The sequence below is a fragment of the Anomalospiza imberbis genome, chromosome 27 (genome assembly GCF_031753505.1).
Source record: "Anomalospiza imberbis isolate Cuckoo-Finch-1a 21T00152 chromosome 27, ASM3175350v1, whole genome shotgun sequence".
NCBI classification, from domain to species: domain Eukaryota; kingdom Metazoa; phylum Chordata; class Aves; order Passeriformes; family Viduidae; genus Anomalospiza; species Anomalospiza imberbis.
The window spans coordinates 5,619,665-5,640,302 of record NC_089707.1 but is presented as its reverse complement, the minus strand read 5'-3'; the positions used below and the strand labels follow the sequence as shown (position 1 = coordinate 5,640,302).

At 67.5% G+C, this 20,638-nt stretch overlaps 4 protein-coding genes across 5 annotated transcripts in view; 1 reads left to right on the top strand and 3 right to left on the bottom strand.

Annotated features, from left to right (window-relative positions):
- Window positions 1-173: 173 nt before the first annotated feature.
- LOC137462906 (CTD small phosphatase-like protein 2-A) lies at window positions 174-2,324 on the bottom strand. Its single transcript, XM_068173739.1, has 9 exons — window positions 2,318-2,324; window positions 1,884-2,073; window positions 1,704-1,788; window positions 1,540-1,632; window positions 1,212-1,274; window positions 1,039-1,118; window positions 834-960; window positions 654-749; window positions 174-575 (listed from the first exon to the last, which is right to left on the bottom strand). The coding sequence occupies exons 1-9, from the start codon at window positions 2,322-2,324 to the stop codon at window positions 513-515; spliced, it is 804 nt and encodes a 267-aa protein (XP_068029840.1). The 3' UTR covers window positions 174-512.
- An 812-nt stretch (window positions 2,325-3,136) lies between these two features.
- On the bottom strand, window positions 3,137-8,147 carry ADAMTSL5 (ADAMTS like 5). Its single transcript, XM_068173738.1, has 12 exons — window positions 8,089-8,147; window positions 7,117-7,177; window positions 6,869-7,014; window positions 6,481-6,541; window positions 6,287-6,395; window positions 6,076-6,203; window positions 5,862-5,985; window positions 5,311-5,394; window positions 4,530-4,693; window positions 4,207-4,450; window positions 3,886-3,957; window positions 3,137-3,543 (listed from the first exon to the last, which is right to left on the bottom strand). The coding sequence occupies exons 1-12, from the start codon at window positions 8,145-8,147 to the stop codon at window positions 3,230-3,232; spliced, it is 1,566 nt and encodes a 521-aa protein (XP_068029839.1). The 3' UTR covers window positions 3,137-3,229.
- Window positions 8,148-8,676: 529 nt separating this feature from the next.
- LOC137462904 (serine/threonine-protein kinase PLK3-like) lies at window positions 8,677-10,332 on the top strand. Its single transcript, XM_068173737.1, has 5 exons — window positions 8,677-8,719; window positions 9,075-9,568; window positions 9,817-9,946; window positions 10,057-10,144; window positions 10,227-10,332. The coding sequence occupies exons 1-5, from the start codon at window positions 8,677-8,679 to the stop codon at window positions 10,324-10,326; spliced, it is 855 nt and encodes a 284-aa protein (XP_068029838.1). The 3' UTR covers window positions 10,327-10,332.
- A 1,559-nt stretch (window positions 10,333-11,891) lies between these two features.
- The window catches only part of THOP1 (thimet oligopeptidase 1), an 84,844-nt gene continuing 76,097 nt past the window's right edge, over window positions 11,892-20,638 (bottom strand). Inside the window, exons 2-14 of one of the 2 annotated variants that reach the window (XM_068173923.1) lie at window positions 20,262-20,323; window positions 19,709-19,912; window positions 17,064-17,212; window positions 16,483-16,590; window positions 15,600-15,702; window positions 15,331-15,491; window positions 15,098-15,233; window positions 14,648-15,014; window positions 14,236-14,437; window positions 13,964-14,150; window positions 13,557-13,685; window positions 13,203-13,339; window positions 11,892-13,117 (exon numbers count right to left, since the gene is read on the bottom strand). In XM_068173923.1, the coding sequence (XP_068030024.1) occupies window positions 12,962-13,117; window positions 13,203-13,339; window positions 13,557-13,685; window positions 13,964-14,150; window positions 14,236-14,437; window positions 14,648-15,014; window positions 15,098-15,233; window positions 15,331-15,491; window positions 15,600-15,702; window positions 16,483-16,590; window positions 17,064-17,212; window positions 19,709-19,912; window positions 20,262-20,277 (2,055 nt within the window). In that variant the 5' untranslated portion in view covers window positions 20,278-20,323 and the 3' untranslated portion in view covers window positions 11,892-12,961. Of the gene's footprint in view, window positions 13,118-13,202; window positions 13,340-13,556; window positions 13,686-13,963; window positions 14,151-14,235; window positions 14,438-14,647; window positions 15,015-15,097; window positions 15,234-15,330; window positions 15,492-15,599; window positions 15,703-16,482; window positions 16,591-17,063; window positions 17,213-19,708; window positions 19,913-20,261; window positions 20,553-20,638 lie in introns of those variants that run through there. The other variant, XM_068173922.1, reaches the window with a different exon arrangement.

Below are 20,638 nucleotides of genomic sequence, written 5' to 3'. Positions count from 1 at the left end.
CCGGGGTGGGTGCGCCCCAGCCACTCTGTCCCACGGGGACTGGCAGAGGCACTGTGGCTCTGGGCACGGATGGCACAGGGAGAGCTGCCAGCCGGGGCCCTCCGGGGGGCACCGGCCCCATGCCAGGACCCTGGATTGTCCCAGGACACCGGGGAGGAGGTTTGTGTTCCCCCCTTCCCTAGCACAGCGTGTTTGCTCAGCTGAAGGGTTTTGGGAATTCAGGCAGAGCCAGACCTTTCTCCAAGCTTTTAATGACCCGTGAGAACCTTGGCTGGACCTTACAGAGCAGCGGGAGGAGGGAGCCAGGATGGAGCTTGGTCTCCAAAGGCCCCGGCTCTCCTCGGGGGCACCCCCAGCCCCCAGGGATGAGCTGGGATCCCTGCAAACACCAAGGGAGAGTCCTGGCACGACCGTCCGGCCCCGGGCCGTAGGGTGAGGTGCTGGATGCCCCCGTGCACAGCTTCTCCAGGCCTCTCCCCGAGGCATTCCCCATCCTGCTCCTCCAGGCTGGCCTAATCCTCAGTGGGCAGCTGGCAGGGCTGGAATTGCCGCTGGATCTCGGGGCGCACGTCCTCCTGCACAGGGAGAGACGGGGTAGGGGCGGGCAGTGCCCGAGTGCCCGTCCCCTTCCCGTCCCCATCCCCACATCCTACCGCCTGGCCCAGCTGGCCCAGCACCGGGACGAGGCGCAGCAGCTCCTCATCCTGAGGGTCCCCAGACCACGGTGGCACCAGGATCCAGTTGGCAGCCTGGGGGGACAGGGAGAAGGTTGGATCCCGCACAGGGATCCAGCACGGGGACACGCAAATCCCCCCGGAGCAGCGCTGCCCTACCTGGGCAGGGAAGCCCTGCATGGTGTGGTCCAGGGCCACCACCTTGGCCAGGTCCCTGCCCAGGCAGGTCAGGTCCTTCCAGTAGCAGCCCTGGGAGCAGACACAATCCGACTGGGAGAGGCAGTGCCTGGCAGGAAGACAGAGCTGTGGGGACCCCGCCCTGCCACACAGGGGGTCCCCAGCAGGGCACCGCCAGCACCATCACCTGATCAGCTTCTTCTTGGGGTCCAGCACCTCCAGGAGCTTCTTGGCATAGTCCTTCTTTGCAGTGCTGTAGATGAAGATCTGGCAGAGAGAGGGTGAAGGTCCCTGCATGGGCTGCTCAAGTCCCCCCAACCCCCCAGGGGTCACCCCACACACCCCGGGGGCTCTGGGTACCTCGTAGGTCTTGGAAAGGCTCTCCAAGAACTCCTGCACGTGTGGACGCAGCTTCACGTGGACCTGGGAGGGAACAGCATCTCGGGAAACCTCCAGCACCCCCATCGTGACAGCAAGGGGAGCCCCAAGGGGGGTTCAGTGCCCTCAGCAGGATCCCTCGCCCCCTCACCAGTGGGATTTCAGAGCCCCTTCCCCTTCAGCTACAAGGGACATTGGCACAGAGGCCACATGGGGTGGCAGTGAAGAGCCACATCATCCAGAGCCCCAAATCACAGCTCCCCAGCCCCCCTGGACTCAACAGCCGCTGTCCCAACCCCGGGGCACCCACCTTGTAGGAACTCGCCTGGAAGTCCATGGTGAAGGTGGCCGTGGCATCCTTCTGCCCGCGGGCGAGGAGGGAGGAGTAGAGCAGGGTCCCGTCCTGGGGACAGGGAACAGGGTCAGCCCCCAGCCCCTGGCGCTGCAGAGCCCCCCCGACCCCCCCCAGCTCACCAGCTCCAGGACCAGGGTGTGCTGCAGCTGCCTCCGCACCTTCCGGGGGCCGTCCCTCGCAGGGGTCAGGGCCCCGGGGCTCGGCCTGGAGGGGGAAGGCAGAGGGTCAGTGGTGCTGGGGGGGCTGTTGGACTGCCCCCCCACATATCGGGGGGCTATGGGGACCCCCCTCGCACTCACAGGCTGGGGGCCGCAGGGACAGCAGGGTCCTGATGCGCAACCTCGGGGAGCCCCGAGAAATAGGGGCCCCCGGGGCAGGGCGGTGGTGGGGGTCTCGCAGGGTCTGTGGGGCAGAGGGGGCCTGTCAGCACAGCCAGGGCAGCCCCCCCGCCCCGCGCAGGGCTTTCCCCGGGCAGGGACGCGCTCACCGCTTTGCCCGGGGCCGGGCGGGGCGGACGCGGGGCCGGGACTCTCGTCGGGGCCCCGCCGCACCAGCCGCCCCCTCCCGGGCGTGGTGGGGGAGCGGGGCACACGCGCCCACCCCTGCGGGACGCGCTCCCCCTGCTCCCCCTCTCTCTGCCGGCTCTTGGCCCGACCGCGAGCCGCAGCCCTCGGGCTCGAGAGCGCCTGGTCCTCCCTGGAGGGTTTCTTCGTGCGTGGGGTGGCCCCCAAACCCGCCATGGCTGGGACCCTGCTAAGGACAAAATCCCCCCGACCAGCAGCCCCAAATTAACCGCGGGGTGGGGGTGGGAGGGAGCATTTTTATAGGGTGGAGGCACCTTTGCAGCCCGAATCACGCCGGAGCACCTGGAATCACTCAGACTTTACTGGGACCAGCTGGGGAGCCCAGAACTGAGCCACAGCTGGTCCCGGGGCTCATTTCTGGCTCGTGGTGATGTCACCCGATGTGACAAGGACCCTCCTGGGCTGGCAGCTGCCACTCGGGGCACCCCAGGACCCCAGTTTGGGGACAGTCCCCAGCCACACGAGCTGGGAGGTCTCAGCTTCCCCTGGCACCAGCTCCGAGCCCACCCCGAGGGAGCCCCGAGCGGGCGAAGCCCCCGGGGTGCCCCAGCGCCCCCGGTCACATCCTGTCCCCACAGGGGCCCCGCGGTGGCCGCCACCAGCCCAAGGGTTGGGTTACGGGCGGGGGGGCTCTGGCACGGGGGGGGGACACGCTCGGCTCCGCCGGAAGGGAGATAAGCGGGAGGTCCCCGACCCCGGCAGGCAGAGCCTGGCACGCGGCCATGGGGACAGGGACACGCTGCCGGTGGGAGCTGCTCCGGGGGCTCAGCGCGGGGACACGGAGGCGACCCCCTGCTCATGGGGACACAGAGGGGACCCCCTGAAATGGGAGGACCCCCCCCGGGCCATCGCCAACCAGGAAGGGACACGCGGCGAGTGAGGGGATTAACAATTTATTTTCTGCAAAAATAATAAATTACCACCGCCCGCTGCCACGCGGACCCCAAGGACGGCGAGATGGGTGGGGGTCCATTGCGGGGAGGGGGCATGGGAAGGGTTCGGTGCCCGGCAGGAGCACCCGGTTCGCCCTCGGGGTCCCGTGCCGGGGCGGTGGCAGCGGCTCAGGGTGGCCGGGGCTGGGGGCAGTGCCGGGCCGCCTCCCGCACCAGCCGGGCCTCGCGGGGCGTCCAGGGCCGGGCGTAGCCGTCGTCCTGCAGCAGGATGCGGTTCAGGGTGTGCTCGTGGTTCACGTGGCGCCGCGCCATCAGCAGGAACTCGCCGCCCTCGCGCAGCGGGGGGCACCCGCAGGTGTTGGGCACCCACAGGTACTCGCGGGCCACCAGCGGGAAGCGCTGCCGGTACCGCGCCTTCACCTCCACCTCGTAGCGCGTCTCCCGCCCCACCACGCGCCGCGCCAGGATCCGCCCGTGGAACACTGCCGGGGGGAGGATGGGGCACCCTGAGCCCCTTCCCACCTGTGGCATCGCCTCTGGCATCACCCCAAGTCTCTTCCCATCCCCAGCATCGCGATGAGCCCCTTCCCACCCCTGGCATCACCCCAGGCCCCTTCCCATTCCTCTCATCATCCCTGGCATGGCTCTGAGCCCCCTTCCATCCCCGGCATTGCCTCTGGCATCGCCCTGAGCACATTCCCGTCCCCAGCACCGCCCCCAGTATCACCCTGAACTCCTTCCCGCTCCTGGCACTGTCCCTGCAATGTCCCCAGCCCTGTCCCGGCCCCGACACCCTCCCGAGCCCCTCCCGCCCCGGCGCTCACCGAAGTCGCTCTGGCAGAAGTGCAGGATGCGCTGGGAGCGCCCCTTGGGCGGGCGGCACCTCCCGCAGCGCCCTGAGGGGATAAAGCTGCAGCAATTTAGGGGGCAGAGGGGACTCCTGACCCCCCAAACCCCCTTCATGCAACCTTGGGAGGGGAGGCTGAGGGTCCAGCCCCCAGAGAGGGTCACACGGGGCTCCTGAGAGCCCTGGCGAGGGGTTTTAGGGTCCTTTTTAGGGTCCGCATCTTATTCCCCCACCTGGGCAGCCCAGGATGCTCCCAGCAGGGGCGCGGGGGGGGCTGTGGGGACCCCCGAGGATGTACCTGCGGCAGCCCCGTCCTGGCTCCGGCCAGGGGGGCTCCTCGGCGGTGGCTCCGTGGCAAAGCCCCCGGGCTGTGGGGGCGGCGCGGGGGCCGGGGTGCGCGGGGGCTCCGGGGGCGGGGGGCTGCCGGCCCCCCGGGGCTGCGGCTGCCGCAGGGGGCTCGTGTCACCGCGGCCGAGCTGGGGGTGCCCGCGGGGCAGCCAGAACTGGTACTCGATGCCGGGGTTGGGCTCCTGCAGCAGCACCTGGGGGACACGAGCCGGGCTGGCAGGGGCGATGGGAGCGGGGCTGGCTGTCCCCAGCGCCGTGTCCCCCTGCCCTCACCATCACGTGCAGGTCCTCGCGGGTGGGTCCGGGCGCCTCCAGGCTCTCGGTGCCGTCGGGGGCCCGGCTGTAGGTCAGGAGGGTGCCGGCGGCCTCGTAGGGTCCCGGCCAGGCGATGGCCCAGTCGCCGTTGAGGACGTAGCGCCCGTCACTCGCCATCAGCGCTGCGGGAGGGAGCGGCTCCGGCAAACCGAGCCCCGCACGGCCCCCGGGACCCCCGCCCGGGTCCCCACCGGAGGCCTCTCCCGGCGCGGGAGGGCAGCGTGGGCCGGGGAGCCGTGCTCGGGGCTCCGGGAATCCGCGTTCCTGTAGGATCTTGGCTGCGGGCCCGAGCCGCAGCCAAAGCCTGGTGTGCAAACCCAGCCCCGAGCCCCCAAATCCCAGCTGGGACGGGGGAAGGGGCTCCAGCTGCACGGGAAAGGGGACGGGGGGGTGGGGATGGAGGTCCCCGTCCTGGTGCTGCAGTGGCCAGTCTGGCCACGGTCCAGCTCAGCCCTTCCCAAAACGCGGCCGCGGCCTCTGGAAAATTGCCCCCGAGCGCTTGCGAGTTCACTGACCCCGCGATGCTCAAAACAGCATCCGAGGGAGGGAGCGGCACGGCACGGCATGGAACAAACATGGGACAAACATGGGAGAGCACGGCGTGACACGGCCACCCCTGCCCTGCCCTGCCCTGCCCTGCCCGCACACACAGCTGGCACCAGCCTGGGCCAGCTGGGAGGGACTGGGACTGACTGGGACTGACTGGGACTGACTGGGACGGAGGCAGTTCACATCCTACCCAGGTAGTTGCGGCTCTTGTCCGTCACCTTGATGTGGGTGGCCCCGGCCGGGATCTTGGTCACATTCACATATCCCAAATATCCTGTGGGGAGGGAAGGGTCAGAGCAGAGCCTGGGCAGGGCCCGGAGCCACCACGGGGGGACAGAGAGGGAGGGGACGGGGCACGGGGGGGACCCGGGTCTGAGGCATTGACCCAGCTGGGCCCCACGTGCTGGGACAATCAGGGACATGTGGGCACAGGGACTCTGGGTGTCCCCAGTACCCTGGACACCCCTGGGGACATAACAGACCCCCCCACACCCCAGGAGTGACCCCTCTGCAATGAGTGAATCCCCCCAAGTGAAGGGGCTGCTCCGAGTCCCTGTCCCTGCGTGCTGGGGACAGGGAGGGACCAGAGACAGCGACCCTCTGGACAGGGGAGGTGCAGAGGGGATGGGACAACGGGGCACCCAGGCGATGCCGTGGGGACACGGGTGGGGACAGGAGGACAGGGGAGCCAAGAGCCAAAGCATTCACCCATGGAGGGGGCCGGGGCAATGGTTCATTCACCGGAGGAGGGGTCCGAGCCCTGGAACAGCCGGTGCACGAGGACGCATGAGCCGTGGCCGCTGCCGCAGTGGCCGCAGGCGTCGGGGCGTGAGCCCGAGCCCAGGATCCCGTCACAGCCCACGCTCTGTGGGGAGCCCAGACACCCCCTCAGCATGGGGGCTCGGGGCTGGGGATCCCGGGGGGTCCCGGGGGTCCCGGCCCCGCGCGCACCCACCAGGCAGCGCCCGCCGACGCACAGGTCCGGGGAGCCGGGGCCGCAGCGGGTGCCGTCCAGCACCCGGCCGAAGCTGTAGTAGAAGTTGTGCCCCTCGGCCAGGCAGTTGAGGTCGCACAGGTTGGGGGCTGCCAGAGCAGGGGGGAAGGGATTGGGGTGACGCCGGGGACAGCCGTGAGCCCCCGGTCACCGTCACCAGCCCGGGACTCACCGCCGTGGAAGGGCACCCAGCGGTAGCGGGCGGAGGTGCCCAGGACGGGCCGGTTGTCGTAGAGGGAGCACTGCATGGCCCGGAAGGGCACGGAGCCGCTGGGGCAGCCCTGTGGGAGCACCGGGATGGAGCCGGGGGGCCGCGATGGGGACCGGGGACAGCCACGTCGGTGCCGCGGCGCTCCCGGCGCTCACCTGGAGCTGGCAGAGCCGGTACTGCCGCGGGTCCCCCGTGCACGGCTGCTCCTGGCTGGTCCTGCGGTCACAGTGACAGCACGTGTCCCCCCGTGCCCCACAGGGCCCCCCCAGGCTCCAGGACCACGATGCCACCAAGCCTCCATGGGACCGAGAGTGACACGTCCCCACAGGGCAGCAGAAGAGGCGCGGGGACCCCGATGTCCCACAGCGTCCCTCATCCCTTTGGAGCTGCACCCCAGGGTGGAGGCACCAGGCCCCGGGTGCTGCTGCGGGCCCAGGGCCGCACCAGGTGGTGGCAAGGCCGTGCTGTGGGATTTGGGTGCCACACGGGGTTTGGGAGCTGGGGACACCCGGGGGCGTCTGCGCTGGCCCGTCCCCCACTCACCGCAGGCACCTCCGGCTGCGCAGGGCGACGCCGTCCCCACACGAGCTGGAGCAGGAGCTCCAGGCTCCCCAGGACCCCCAGGTCCCCTGGGGCCGAGCAGGGGCTGGGGGCTCGGGGACCCTCGCTGGTGTCCCCAGGGCTGCGTCCTGCAGGAGGAAGGGGATGGTCAGCGCTGGGGGTGGGGGTGAAGGAGCCCGGGGGTGCCACCGTGTGCCCCAGCCCCCCCAGCTGCCCCCCAGGCCCCTCACCTGTGCCGTGCCCACCAGGCTGAGCCAGGCCAGCAGCAGCAGCCGCCACGGCCGCCAGGACCTGCGGAGCAGAGAGCCCTGAGCCCGCCGCCCCCGGGGACAGGGGGGTGGCACCGGGGTGTCCCCCAGCCCAGCATCGCCGCCCGAGGTGTGGCCACCGCCGAGCCCCCCGGGGACCCCGGGGAGGGGGACGGGGCTGAGGGGGGGCGAGCCCAGACCCAGCGCGAGGGTCCCCAGGGAGGGGATGCGGGGTCGGGTGCCGCCAGCGGGGGCAGGCGGGTGGGGGACACGCAGTGGGTGATGCTGGGGGTGACACAGGGTGGTGACGCAGGGTGGGGGACGCCGTGTCCCCCACGCGTGCCCACGCAGCCCCGGGACGGGCGACGGCCCCGCCGCCCCCAGGGCCCCGCGGCGGGCGCCGGGCCGGGATCGCTGCCTGCCGGGGCAGGACCAGACCTGCACGCCGGGGCTCCGCGTCGCTCCCCGATCCGGATCCGGCCCCGCCGTGGGGCGAGCAGGGTGGGGGGCAGCGGGAGGCCCCCACGCCCCACAGCGCCCGATCCTGCAGCACCCCGAAGCGCCCAGCCCGGGGGTGTGGGAGGTGCCGGGAGGGTGCGGGGGGTGCCGGGGTCCCATCCCTGTGTCGGGGAATCCCCCGGCCGAGCCGGTTCCCTCCCGCCGCGCAGCTCCCACGGCGACCGGGGGGTCGCGGGTGGCCACCGGCAGTCCCCGGCTCTGGGTCTCCCCAGCAGGACACGGGAAGGGCCGGGGGGTCGCGCTGCCGCCGCTCCGGGGCTTTGGGAGCGTCCGGACCCCGCCGAGGCTCGGCAGATGCCGGGTGGGTGATGCCCAGACCCCGCTGGCAGCGCGGGGGGCACCGCGTGCCTCAGTTTCCCCGCAGGAGCTCCGGGGGAGCGCAGGGGCGCGGGGCGGTGGGGTCCGCGAGGGTTAAAGCAGAAATCAGGAGCTTACCCAGCACCGTGGGGTCCCCCGCGGGGGTCCGAGCCGCCCCCACGGCCCCCCCCGGCCATGCCGCCCCTCGTCCGCGGCGTCCCGGCGGCTCAGTCCCGGCTCGGCGTCCCGGCGGCGGGGAGCGGGGGGGACCCGGGGCGAGCGGGCATCGCCTGCGCAGCTCCGGGGGGGCCGGGGGCGAGGCTTCCCCCCCCCCCACCCTCCCCGTTCGCGTCCCGTCCCTCCCCGCCGCGTTATTAATATCCAGCCCCAAAGGTGCGCCCAGCCCTCCCCGGCCGCCGTTAACCCTTGGGGGCCCGGAGCTCCGGCGGTCGGGGGGTGGCTGGTGGCGTCCCGGGGGGGCGCGGGTGCTGCAAAGCGACGTCAGCGCCCCCCGGGACCCCCGGAGCCCCAGCGGCGGAGGAGAAAAGGCACCGGGACCTCCCTGCGCGGTCGGATCCCGATCCGGGACCCCCCGGTGCTGGGCATCCCCGAGGGCCGGGACCCCCGCGGGGGTCTCCGCTTCGTGACCGGGGTCTTCTGAGGGGGCTCGGGCGGCCAGAGCGGTGGGTGTTGGGTGCGGGGGGGCACCCAGCACCCCTGGGCGCCATGGGCACCCGCAGCCCGGAGCTGAAGGGGTTACAGTGCCGGGGTGCGGGTGTCCCTCGGGGTGTCCCCGGTGCCGAGCAGAGCGGGCAGGATGCTCCCGGGGAGCGCAGGGGCTGAGCCCCCCCCCGGCTGGTACCTCCGCGACGAGGGCAGCGGGACGCTCTACAAGCGGGGACGGCTCCTGGGAGAGGTAAATCCCCTGAACTGCCCCTCGCCCCCCCCAGCGCCCCCTCCCCGCTGGGCACCCAGGGGGGGTCACACGCCCGCACCCCCCGGGGGGTCCCCGAGGTGTCCCGATCCAAGGGGAACCCACCCCATCCCCCCTGGGGTAGGGGAAACTGAGGCACAGGGACTGAGCCCCCAGCAGCTCCGGTCCCCTGGGGCTCCTTGCCCCACAGGGAAGGGCACCGGGGTGGGCACCCCAACCTCCGGGACCCTCTCGTGTCCCCCCGGCTGCCCGTTCCCACGGGGTCACTCGCAGGGCACCTTCGGCCGCTGCTACCAGGTGACAGAGGTGACCAGCGGCCGGCTCTACGCGGCGAAGGTCATCCCGCGAGCCCGGCTGGCTGCTGCGGGCATCGGGGACCGCGTGAGTCCCGGGGGGGACACTCCCCGGGGAGAGGGGACAGTGCCCGTGGGGTCCCCGCAGAGCCCCACAGCCCCGCCCGTGCCCCTCCCCGGGTGTCCGGGTGGGTTCCCGACCCCGCGGGGTGCGTGCCGGGGGTCCCCGGTCCCCGAGGGTCTCCCCGGGGCTGCCGGGCTCCTGTCGCTGCAGGTGGAGCGGGAGCGGGAGCTGCAGCGTCACCTGCGCCACCGGCACATCGTGCGCCTGCACGGGCACTTCGCCGACAGCGGCCACCTCTACCTGCTGCTGGAGCTCTGCAGCCGGGGGGTGAGACCTGCACCCCGAAAGCGAGCTCCCGCACCCCGAAACCGAGCCCTTGAACCCTGAAATTCTGCACCCCGAAACTGAGCCCCTGAACCCCGAAACTGAGCACCCTCAGGCCGGGCCCAGCCTGGTGCCTTGCTCTGTCCCAGTCCCTGTCACTCCGTCCCCCGTCCCGGTCCCCCTGTCGCCTGTCCCCCTTCATTGTCCCCAGTCCCTCCTGGCTGTCCCAGCCGCTGTCGCTCTGTCGCCAGTCCCTCGCCGACATCCTGCGGGCGCGGGGCCGCCTGACGGAGCCGGAGGTGCGGTACTACCTGCGGCAGCTGCTCTCGGGGCTGCGGTACCTGCACGGGCACGGCCTCGTGCACCGGGACCTCAAACTGAGTGCGTGGGGACCCGGGGGTGACCCGGGCGTGACCCGGGGGTGACCCGAGGCACCGGGGGGTGCCCCGAGGTGCCTGAGGGTGACGCCACTCGCGTCCCTCCCTCCACAGGTAACTTCTTGGTGACGGAGCGGATGCGGGTGAAGATCGGGGACCTGGGGCTGGCGCAGCGGGCGGCACCGCCCGGGCGGCGCTGGGGGTGAGCGGGGCCGGGGGGCTGCACGGAGGGGGCTTCAGCCTGCCCGTGTCCCCGGGGGCCACCTCTCCTGTCCCCTCCTCAGGGCACTCTGTGGGACACCCAGCTTCCTGGCTCCGGAGGTGCTGGACCGCAGGGGACACGCGGTGCCCGCGGACATCTGGGCCCTGGGCTGCGCCCTGTGAGCGGGGCCGGGAGGGAGAGGGGTGGAGGGAGGGAGAGGGGAGATGGAGGGAGAGGGGTGGAGAGAGGGAGAGGGGAGATGGAGGGAGGGAGAGGGGAGATGGAGGGAGGGAGAGGGGAGATGGACGGAGGACAGCGGAGCTGGAAGGAGGATGGAGGTTGGAGGGAGGACAGAGGGGCCAGACGAAGGACAGGGACACTGGAGGGAGGATGGGGACACTGGAGGGAGGACAGGGACACTGGAGGGAGGACAGGGACACTGGAGGGAGGACAGGGACGCTCCTGGCCGGTCCCCCCAGGTACACGGCGCTGGCCGGCCACGCCCCGTTCGAGGCTCGCCACCGGCCGGAGCTGTACCGGCGCATCCGGAGCGCTCGGTACCCGCTGCCCCCCCAGCTGTCCCCCCGCGCCCGCGCCCTCATCGCCCACATGCTGGACCCCGACCCCGCGGCACGGCCCAGCCCGGAGGGGGTGCTGGGCCACCCTTTCCTCACCCAGGTGCGGGGCTGGGGGACACGGGGGACACGGGAGGGACACGCGAGGGACACGGGAGGGACACGGGGGGGGTCACCGCCTGTCACTCCCCAGGGTTTCACACCGCACACGCTGCCACCCCGCGCCTGCCACTCCGTGCCCATCTTCGTGGGACAGGAGCCCCTGTGCCGGATCCTGCGGGGGCTGCGGTGCTGGCAGGGGTGTGGCTGTGTCCCTGTCACCCCTGCCCCTCCCCAAAGCACCTGAGCCCGAACATCCACGGAGGAAAACCTTTATTAGTGCTGGGAACCGTCTAAAATCCAGTCATGGAAACAAGAGCGGGGCGGGACGTGACCAGTACGAACGGCACACACACACACCAGTTTGCCCTTAAAACTGTTAACAGGAAAAAACAACCCCGAAATCCAAACCCCAAAATAAAAAGGAGCTCTCTTCCCTGCCAGCCTGGGATGGGGATGGGGAGGTGCAGCTCCATGTCCCGGTGCTGCTCCTGGGACTGGAGAGGTGCCAGGTCACCGCCGCTGGGCAGTGGGGACACTGGAGAGGGGACAGAGGGAGCTGTGGGCTGGGAAGGAGGGAGGAAAGTGCGCGGCTTCCCTGTTCAGCTTCACTTCTCTCTCTCTGGAGAGAAGAGTCGGAGAAAACGATGAAAGCTCAGTAAAACAGGACACTAAAACCAGCCAGGGGCAGCGCGGGCCGGCACCGCCCGGCCATGCCTGAAACACGGAGGAAGGGACAAGGACAAGATGCTCGAGGTGGCCCCAGCAAGCACCAAGGAGCCGCTTCCAGACCCGTCCACGTGTCAGCGCCACAGGGGACGGGCCAGGCGTTGTCACCGGCCTTCCCGTGTCACCAGCGGGGCCCGGGGAGGGAGGTGACAGCAACGACTTTGTCTGCACTGGGGGGAGCCTTGTCCCTTTGGTGACAAAGGAGAACAGGGAACAGCCTGCAGTGGCAGGGACGGTGGCGGTGAGCTGGGGCACTCGGGCTGTCACTCGTGTCCCCACAGCCCTCAAATGGCCTCACGCAGTGCACCCGAGGCTGGAAGGGGTGGGACACAATTCCCAGCTCCCCCCAAAGCTCCTCAGCCCCCCTTGGAGCTCCTCAGCTCCCGAGGAAGCGCCCCCGACCCTTCCCAAGCCGGGAGCAAAGGCAGCCTTTGCCCTCGGGGTCAGGAGCCTTGTGCCACAACAGCGTGTGCCACGCAGGGTCCTGGGGCACACTGGGGACAGCCCGGGGCAGGTGGCACAGCCCGGGCTGGCTGCTGTCCCTCCCCGTGGCGCCGCAGCCCGGCCGGCAGCTCAAGGCCTGGCACGGAGCCCACGGGATATTTTTATATCGTGTTGTTTGAAGCTGTCAGCTCGGTGTTCTCAGTCATAAACACAACCCTCCCCTGTCCCAGCCCGGCTCGGAGCTGACAGCAACAGCAACACCCTGGGCTGCCACAGCCTGAGCCCCTGGCTGCCCCGGGGTGGCTCCAGGATGGCCCCGAGATGGCCCTGGGACATCTGGCAGCACACAGAGGCCACGTCCCCGAACTCCCTGTTCTGGAACACCTGCACCGGCCACCTCTGTCCCCCTGCCAGGCAGGAAGGTCCCTGAGGAGCGCAGGGCAGGATATTCCAGTCAGTTCCCTGTGGGTTTTGAGCTCCAGGATCTCCCCATCTTTATTGCACAGCCAAGAGCTGCCCAAAGATGAGGAGAGCAGGACTGTCCCTGCCCTGGTGACAGTTGTGTCTGTCCCGGGGCACAAACCAAGCCAAGGTGGCAACAACAACAACAATGAGGATTCTTAAAAGAGAAGGGATTTAAAAACAAAGATTCAAGTTTGGGAACTCCTCTCCCCCTCCTCCCCGGCTCCAAATGAGGCCAAAACTCACCCTTGTGCAGAAATCAGGTTCAAAGTTCAGCCAATTGGTGTGGGTGACCCCCAGCCCCGGGGTGATAAGGGCAGGTCACCTCTGTGTCACCACAGAGCCCCGGCCCAGGGCTGAGCCGGGCTCCCAAAGCCCAGGAGGGGCTGGGAGCGGGAGCCTGGAGGGGCAGCTCCAGGCAGGGGTGGCCCGGGGCTGTTTGGTGACAGGAACCAGGCGAGGGCAGGTGCGTGGGCAGGAGCTTCCCCCGCCAGGGCCGAGCAGCACCTCAGGCCGAAGGCACCGAGTTGCTCTCCACCTTCAGTCCCTTGCTGGCCAGGAAGGCGTCCTGCTTGGGCTCCCGGCCCAGGAACCTCCTCAGCATGTCTGACGCGTCCACGGAGCCGCCGGGATGCAGGATGCACTTCCTGTAATCCATGCCCACCTGCGGGCACACACGGGGCAGGGCAGGGCTGGGACACCCGCCCCGGCTCCCACATCCCGGCCACGCACGCAGAGCCCTCTCCTACCTTGCAGTTCATGATTCCCTCCTGCTTGAAGCGGGTGTGGAACATGTCCATGGAGTACACCTCGCTCCAGAGGTAGCCGTAGTACTGGGCGTCGTAGCCCCCGGCCAGGTGGCCGAAGGTGGCCGGCATGTTTGTACCTGAGGGGACAAAAGGGGTCAAGGGGGATTCCCCACGGAAAAACCCCCTCCAGTGCTGTCCCAGGGCGCTGGCTCAGCTGTTCACAACCCTGGGGACAAAGGGAGGAACTTTCCAGGCTTTTCCCAGAGCCAGCAGAAGCCGTCCCCACCCGAGAGGAACTTGCTGAGCCACGTGTGCAGGGCAGGCCGAGAGGGACAGGAGGGTGGCACCCCGTACCTGGGGTGGCAGGGACACCCAGCACCTCTTCACAGAGCTGGGCAAACACCTCCACGGGGTCAGCCTTGGTCTGGGTGTGCAGCGCCTGGTCCACCTTGGCCAGGACGATCTGGCGCAGGTTGAAGAGCCCTGTTCCCAAAAGCAGGAGGAGGAGGGAAACTGAGGCTGGAATGCTGCCTGCAGGAGTGTCACCAGGCTGGTGACAGCAGGGCAGGCTGCGTGGCACCTCTTTGTGCCTTTCACGTGCCACGTCACCCTCTCTCTTCCCACGTGTGGATTCCTTCCCCCATCCCCTCAGAACCCCCAGCACCACGGCGAGCAAGGAAAAAAGCCTTTCCTGTCCCCAGCCAGGTCACTGAGTGTCCCCTTCCCGTCCCCACACCCAGGGCACGTCCATTCCCTCCCACCTGTGTTTGCCTGCCGGGATTTAATGAGCTTCTCCAGCAGCTCATCCGGGATGGGGCTCCCGGTCTTGTAGTGCCTGGACATGCGCAGCAGCGGCTCCTTCTCCCACACCCAGTTCTCCAGCATCTGGGACGGGGCCTCCACGAAGTCCCGCTCCACGTGTGTCCCGCTGAACATGGCAAACTCCGCCTGGGGGACACGGCCGGCTCGGAATTCCAGGGGAAAACGGGATGGGGGCAAAACCCCAACCTGTGCCAGCGCAGGGAGGCCTCACCTGAGAGCACAGCTGGTGCATGACGTGCCCAAACTCGTGGAAATAGGTCTCCACCTCGTCGTGCTGCAGCAGGGAAGGGGCGTCCGGCGTGGGCTTGGTGAAATTGGCCACCATGGCGGCCACCGAGATTTGCCGGCTGGAGTCTGGCAAGAGGCAGCCGGGCTGGAGGCCGAAGCAGGCGGCGTGTCCGTACTTCCCTTCCCTGGGGAGGGACAGGAGGCTCAGGGATCCTTCCAGAAGCCAGACACAGCCACGGCCTCCCCCACTGTGGTCCTCCGAGGAGCCCCCGGTGACCCCCTTGGTGACATCCCTGCCCCAGCACACGGCGCTCCCTCCACTCCACACAGCTGGGAGCAGGAATCTCCTCTTCCTCAGGCTCTGCTCCCCGATTTCCCCTCGCCCCAGGGCTCACCGTGGGTACAGGTCCAGGTAGAACTTCCCGATGGTCTCCCCGGAGGACGCGTCCTTCACCGTGTAGAGCTGCACGTCCTCGTGCCACACCTGAGCCTTCTCCTCCAGGTGGAAGGTGAGGCCCAGCAGCTCCTGGTAGATGGCCAGGAGGCCCGTGGTGACCACCTGCATGGGGAAATACTCCTTGAGCAGGTTCTGGTCCACGCTGTACTTGGTCTCCTCCACCTGGTTCATGTAGTAGCGCATGTCCCAGGCGTTGATGCGGTTGTCGAACTCCAGCCCGCGCTTCTCGCACTCCTTCTTCTTCAGGTCCAGGATCACGGCCCGCTCCTTCTCCCCCAGGGGCTTCAGCTTCTGGGCCAGCTCATCTGGGGAAGCCAGGCAGGGTTGGGATCAGGGATCAGAGCAGCACACCCGGCCCAGGATGTCCCTGCTCGGCCCCAGGACGTACCCAGGAACGTGGCCACCGTCTGGCTGCTCTTGGCCATGTTCATCTCCAGCACGAAGTCGGCGTGGGTGCTGAAGCCCAGCAGATTGGCCTTCTGAGCCCTCAGGTCCACCAGCTCCTTCAGGATCAGGCAGTTCTCCTGCAAGGCAGAGAGTGAAGTACACAGGGGAGAAGGGAAGCAGCGTGGAAAGAAACACAACTGCCGGGGGAGATCCCCTGGGTCAGATCCCACCGACCTCTTTGCACCTGGAGTTGAACATCTCCTCCACCTTCCTCCTGGTCTCGGGCACGTAGCACTTCTTCAGCAGGGGGAAGTAGTGTGGGTACTTCAGGGTGACCTTCAGCTTCCCATCCTCCGTCTTCTCCAGGGAGTTCAGGAAGTCCTCAGGGAGTCCCCCTGGGAAAAGAGCAGGCAGGGGCTGAGGGCGAGCCCAGGATTCTGCAGGAATGCTCTGGGATCACCCAGTGCAGGCACTCAGGGCCCTGCCAGCAGAGCACTCCGTACCCAATTCCTCCCTGGAGAAGGGCAGGAAGGTGGTGTCCTCGTTGAGGTTCTTGTTGAAGTCGATGCACAGCACGCTCAGCTTTTTCTTGATAGCTTTGATTTTCTTCAAAACGCAGAAAATCGGAGAGAAGTCAGAGCTGGGGGGGCACTCAGGCTGTCCCCACCCTGCTGAGCTGCCCAGCACTGAGCCTGGCCTTGGCTCCGACCCAGCCCAAAGGTGCACAGTTAACCATGGTGAGCCAGCAGCCTGGAAAGGCTCCCCGGGGTCACACCTGGCAGGGATCAGCCGCCTCAGCAAGGTCCTGCCTGCTCCCCGCCACCCCAGGAGCTGCAGGTGCTGCAGTAACAACCTCCTCTCTCCTTATTTCCCATTTTCTTCTGGTTTTAACCCAGTTTTGAGCTCCTCTGATGGTGCATGGTAAGAGAGGGAGGCCCCTGAGCAGCTCAGCCTCCTCACCCCAACTCCAGCCCTTGGCACGTGGGGATTTGGTGCTAATTCCCCAGTTTCACCTTCCCAGGAATTCCTCAACTCCCACTTTGTTAAGATCACCCTTTCAATGGAAAGGAAAAAGGGAGGGCTGGAGACATCACCCAAAATCACAGGAATCGGGAGCAAAACCCAAACCTGAGCCTCAGACCCTGCCCTGAGCCCTGCCAGGACGAGGGGGAGTGGATTCAGACTGACAGAAGTTGGATTACATGGGATATTAGGAAAAAATTCCTTCCTGTGAGGGTGGGGAGGCCCTGGCACAGATCTCCAGGAGGAGCTGTGGCTGCCCCTTCCCTGGAAGTGTCCAAGGCCAGCTTGGAGCAACCTGGGACAGTGGAAGATGGGCTTTAAGGTCCCTTCAGCCCAAACCATCCTGGAACTCCGTGCTCTCACCTCCTGTGTCTCCTCGGGGAGGTGGAGCCCGTTCCTCTTCCCCAGCTTGATCAGCCTCTCCAGGTACCTCTTTGCCTCGGGCTTCAGGGAAGCACTCTCTGCTTTCTCCTGCAAAACAAAAAAATTCCTCGTCCTCAGGGAGCTGCAGGAAGCTGCTTCCCAGTGGGAGTTCTGGCAACACCAGAGACCTGGCAGCAGATGGAAAAGCCCCAGGGAAGGCTCTGGTTTGGTGCAGAGGTTCCTGTGTCACCCTGGGGCACGGGTTCCTCCCAGACTGCTTTAAACACGTCACCTTCGTGCCACGTCAGCGTTTTGGGGGGCACTTTTCGGGGCACCACCACTGAGGTGGGTTGGGTTTACCAAGAGCCCCTCAGCAAAGGGGTGATCAAGGCTCTGAGCCAGGGCAGAGCCCTCGATCCCAAATTTCCCATCCCTCACTAGAGCCGGACCACTCTGCCGTGACCACACCGCGCTGCCGCCCCACTCCTGCATGGTTCCCTTCTCAGCTCTGGGACGGGGGAAGAGGATTTGCTGGAGTCCCAGGGGGTTCCATCGCCCTGCCCGGGTGGCAGGGGACGCACCTGGAGCCACACAATCCTCTGGTACACGTCCTGCCTCATGCTCATCTCCACGTCGAACTCCGAGAGCTTCTTGTCGGCCTCGGTGCTGGCGGCGCGGATGGCCTTGCAGGGGGACACGTGCTGGGGGAAGTCCAGCATGTTCCTACGGACTGGCAGGAGAAAAGGGGACAGGGATGATGGGTCCACGTCCCAGGGCACACCCAGAGCCAGGCTGGCAGCCCCAGAGCCCTCCCCACCGCCCACACACGGCAGGGCAGAGGTGGGATGTGGCTCCCGCCCCCTTTGGTCCCTTCCCTGCTGCCCAGCACATCCACCCGCTGGATTCCCACCACAGTCCTCCCAAATTCCTCGGGAATTCTGTGCCTGTGAGTCCCCAGCAGCTCTGCCCCAGCTGTGGCAGCACAGGGAGGTTTGGGGAGTCCTGTGCAGGGCCGGGAGCTGGACTCGATGCTCCCTTCCAGCTCGAGGAATTCCATGATTCCTGAAGGCAGCAGCATTCCCTGGCTCCTTTAAAGCTCCAAGTGGGACAATCCCTTCCCACAGACACTTCCCAAAAAGCCGCCACGCCCCAGGTGCGCCCTGTCCTGATGCAATTCCATGTGGGAAAACAAGGAGAACATTCCCTGCTGCTACCCCTGCAAAAGCTCCAAGAACAGCACTCCAGGTGCTCTGCAGGCACCTGGATTCGCCCCCAGCAGAAGCTGACCAGGCAGCTCAGCCAGGGAAGTGCTGACAGCCGTGCTGAGGTCAACATTCCTCCTGCTGACCAAGAGGAATTCTTTTTTTCCCCTATTATTTTAGGAAAAAAGAACGGGGCGAGGAGGAAGACGAGGCTGCTCCCTGCCCCAGACAGGTGGGGCAGCTCGAGCGCAGGTAGCAGCCCAGGTGCCACGAGGAGGGGCCGCCTGAATTGTCACCCTGCTGCAAACAATCACCCAGAAAGCCACCAGAACTGCACAGTTTTGGTGCCACCACGCTGTGGTACTCCCCCCAGAAAAATCCCACCGGGATTTACTGTCCCAAAAAAAACCCCTGCAGGACTGAGTCTCCAAAAAAATCCCAGCAGGATTGACTCTCCCAAAAAATCCCAGCAGGATTTATCCTCCCAAAAAATCCCAGCAGGACTGACTCTCCCAAAAAATCCCAGCAGGATTTACTCTTCCAAAAAATCCCAGCAGGATTTACTCTCCCAAAAAATCCCAGCAGGATTGACTCTCCCAAAAAATCCCAGCAGGATTTACTCTCCCAAAAAATCCCAGCAGGATTGACTCTCCCAAAAAATCACAGCAGGATTTATCCTCCCAAAAAATCCCAGCAGGACTGACTCTTCCAAAAAATCCCAGCAGGAAACAAGGCACATGGAGAGATATTTGTCCACTGCCCCAGGGAAAACTGAGGAAGGAGGTGAGAGTTTCTTGGATCTTTTCTCTGCTTGCTCCCACGGGTGACACATGAAAGCCGGGACAGCCTTGGGAGCGTGGCTGCTCCTGCTGCCTCAGGGCTGGCCTTGGGTTAATCTGCTTTTCCAAATCTGTTCTTTGTGCTGGTTCCTCGCTGTATAAACATTAACTGGGAATAAAACCAACATTCTGCTGGCAGCCACGGGGAGAGAAAAGCAGGAGACAGCACAGAGCTAAAATAAAAAATCAGACAATCCTAATAATCGTGGAATGGGTTGGAGGTGACCTCAAAGCTCAGCCCTGCCATGGGCAGGGACATCTCCCACTGTCCCAGGCGGCTCCAAGCTGGCCTTGGACCCTTCCAGGGATGGGGCAGCCACAGCCTCTCTGGGCAAGCTCAGAGCCTCCCACCTTCCTGGGAAGAACTCCTCCCCAGCATCCCACCCTGTGCCGGGAGAACAGCTTCCCCGGCCGATCCCACCTCTGGATCCCACCTGTGCATCCCACCTCTGGATCCCACCTCTGGATCCCACCCTGTGCCGGCAGAACAGCTCCCCTGGCTGATCCCACCTCTGGATCCCACCTCTGGATCCCACCTCTGCATCCCACCTCTGGATCCCACCCTGTGCCGGCAGAACAGCTTCCCTGGCCGATCCCACCTCTGGATCCCACCCTGTCCCAGCAGGAACAGCTCCCCCGGCTGATCCCACCTCTGGATCCCACCTGTGCATCCCACCTCTGGATCCCACCTCTGGATCCCACCATGTGCATCCCACCCTGTGCCGGCAGAACAGCTTCCCTGGCCGATCCCACCTCTGGATCCCACCTGTGCATCCCACCTCTGGATCCCACCCTGTGCCGGCAGAACAGCTTCCCTGGCCGATCCCACCTCTGGATCCCACCCTGTCCCAGCAGGAACAGCTCCCCCGGCTGATCCCACCTCTGGATCCCACCTCTGGATCCCACCTGTGCATCCCACCTCTGGATCCCACCCTGTGCCGGCAGAACAGCTCCCCTGGCTGATCCCACCTCTGGATCCCACCTCTGGATCCCACCTCTGGATCCCACCCTGTGCCGGCAGAACAGCTTCCCTGGCCGATCCCACCTCTGGATCCCACCTCTGGATCCCACCTCTGGATCCCACCCTGTCCCAGCAGGAACAGCTCCCCCGGCTGATCCCACCTCTGGATCCCACCTCTGGATCCCACCCTGTCCCAGCAGAACAGCTCCCCCGGCCGATCCCACCTGTGTATTCCACCTCCACGTCCGCCAGAGCCTTCAGCGTGCTCTCGTAGGAGACCTCGCCGCGCTCCTGGGCTCCCACGCGGTCGTACACGAGCTTGGTGCTCTCGGTCAGCTCGGCGGCCATGGCCTCGATCTGCTCGGCCGTCAGGTCCCAGCGCAGCTGGCTGGCCACGGGCCGCGGGGCCTGGCTGTCCACGACATTCCCTGCGGGACAGCGCGGGGACAGCATTCCAGGCAGGGCCCGGAGCCCGAGCGCTGGGAATGTGCGGCAGGGTCGCCTCGCGGGCGCTCCTCGCCCGCCCGGTCCCGACAAATGCTTCCCCGGAACCCGACGCCGTGCCGCGCCAGCTGCCTCTGCCAAGGCTGCCCCCTGCTCGGGGACACGGCCGTGACCCGGGGGGACAGGAGACCCCGGCCGGGCCGGGGGGCCGCCCCCGGCCCCGTGCTGCCGCCCCTTCCCTCTCCCCTCAAGCCGCTCTCCCCCCGCCGCGCCAGCCCCTCGCCCTCTCCCCGGTGTCCCCGCGCTCCCCGTGTGCCCCCATCCCGCCGGTACCTGTCGGGGGGGCCATGTCCGGGGTGCCGGGGGTGCCGGGAGGCCCCGCGCTGCTGACGAGGCCGGGAGGAAACCGGGCCGGCCCCACGCACCGAGCATGTGCCCCGACCGGAGAGGCGGGCGGGAGAGCGGGGCATGCTGGGAGCGTGGAGGACCGGGCCGCTCCCGCCGCCCCCGCACCGCACCGGGGCCGGGCAGCGGGGGCGGCTCATCCCCGCCGCGACCCTCCGAGCCGGCCGGGAGCGGCCCCGGGGCGGGCGCGGAGCATCCCCGGGTCCCGCCCGCCCGTTCCCATGGCAACGCCCCCGCGCGTTGCCGTGACAACGCCGCATCTCTATGGTACCGGAGGGGGCGGGGCTTCCGCCGTAGGCCACGCC

Coding starts and splice junctions, on each gene's coding strand:
- LOC137462906 (XM_068173739.1), bottom strand. Junction 1,789..1,883: donor GTCCCTGCGGCCCCCAGCCT/GTGAGTGCGAGG, acceptor TTCCCCCTCCAG/GCCGAGCCCCGGGGCCCTGA. Junction 1,119..1,211: donor GCCTTTCCAAGACCTACGAG/GTACCCAGAGCC, acceptor TCTCTCTGCCAG/ATCTTCATCTACAGCACTGC.
- ADAMTSL5 (XM_068173738.1), bottom strand. CDS start 8,147: ATGGCCGGGGGGGGCCGTGGGGGCGGCTCGGACCCCCGCGGGGGACCC. Junction 5,395..5,861: donor GGGCTCGGACCCCTCCTCCG/GTGAATGAACCA, acceptor CCCTCCCCACAG/GATATTTGGGATATGTGAAT. Junction 3,958..4,206: donor CCAGGACGGGGCTGCCGCAG/GTACATCCTCGG, acceptor TTATCCCCTCAG/GGCGCTGCGGGAGGTGCCGC.
- LOC137462904 (XM_068173737.1), top strand. CDS start 8,677: ATGGGCACCCGCAGCCCGGAGCTGAAGGGGTTACAGTGCCGGG. Junction 8,720..9,074: donor GAAGGGGTTACAGTGCCGGG/GTGCGGGTGTCC, acceptor CTTGCCCCACAG/GGAAGGGCACCGGGGTGGGC. Junction 9,569..9,816: donor TGGAGCTCTGCAGCCGGGGG/GTGAGACCTGCA, acceptor CTCTGTCGCCAG/TCCCTCGCCGACATCCTGCG.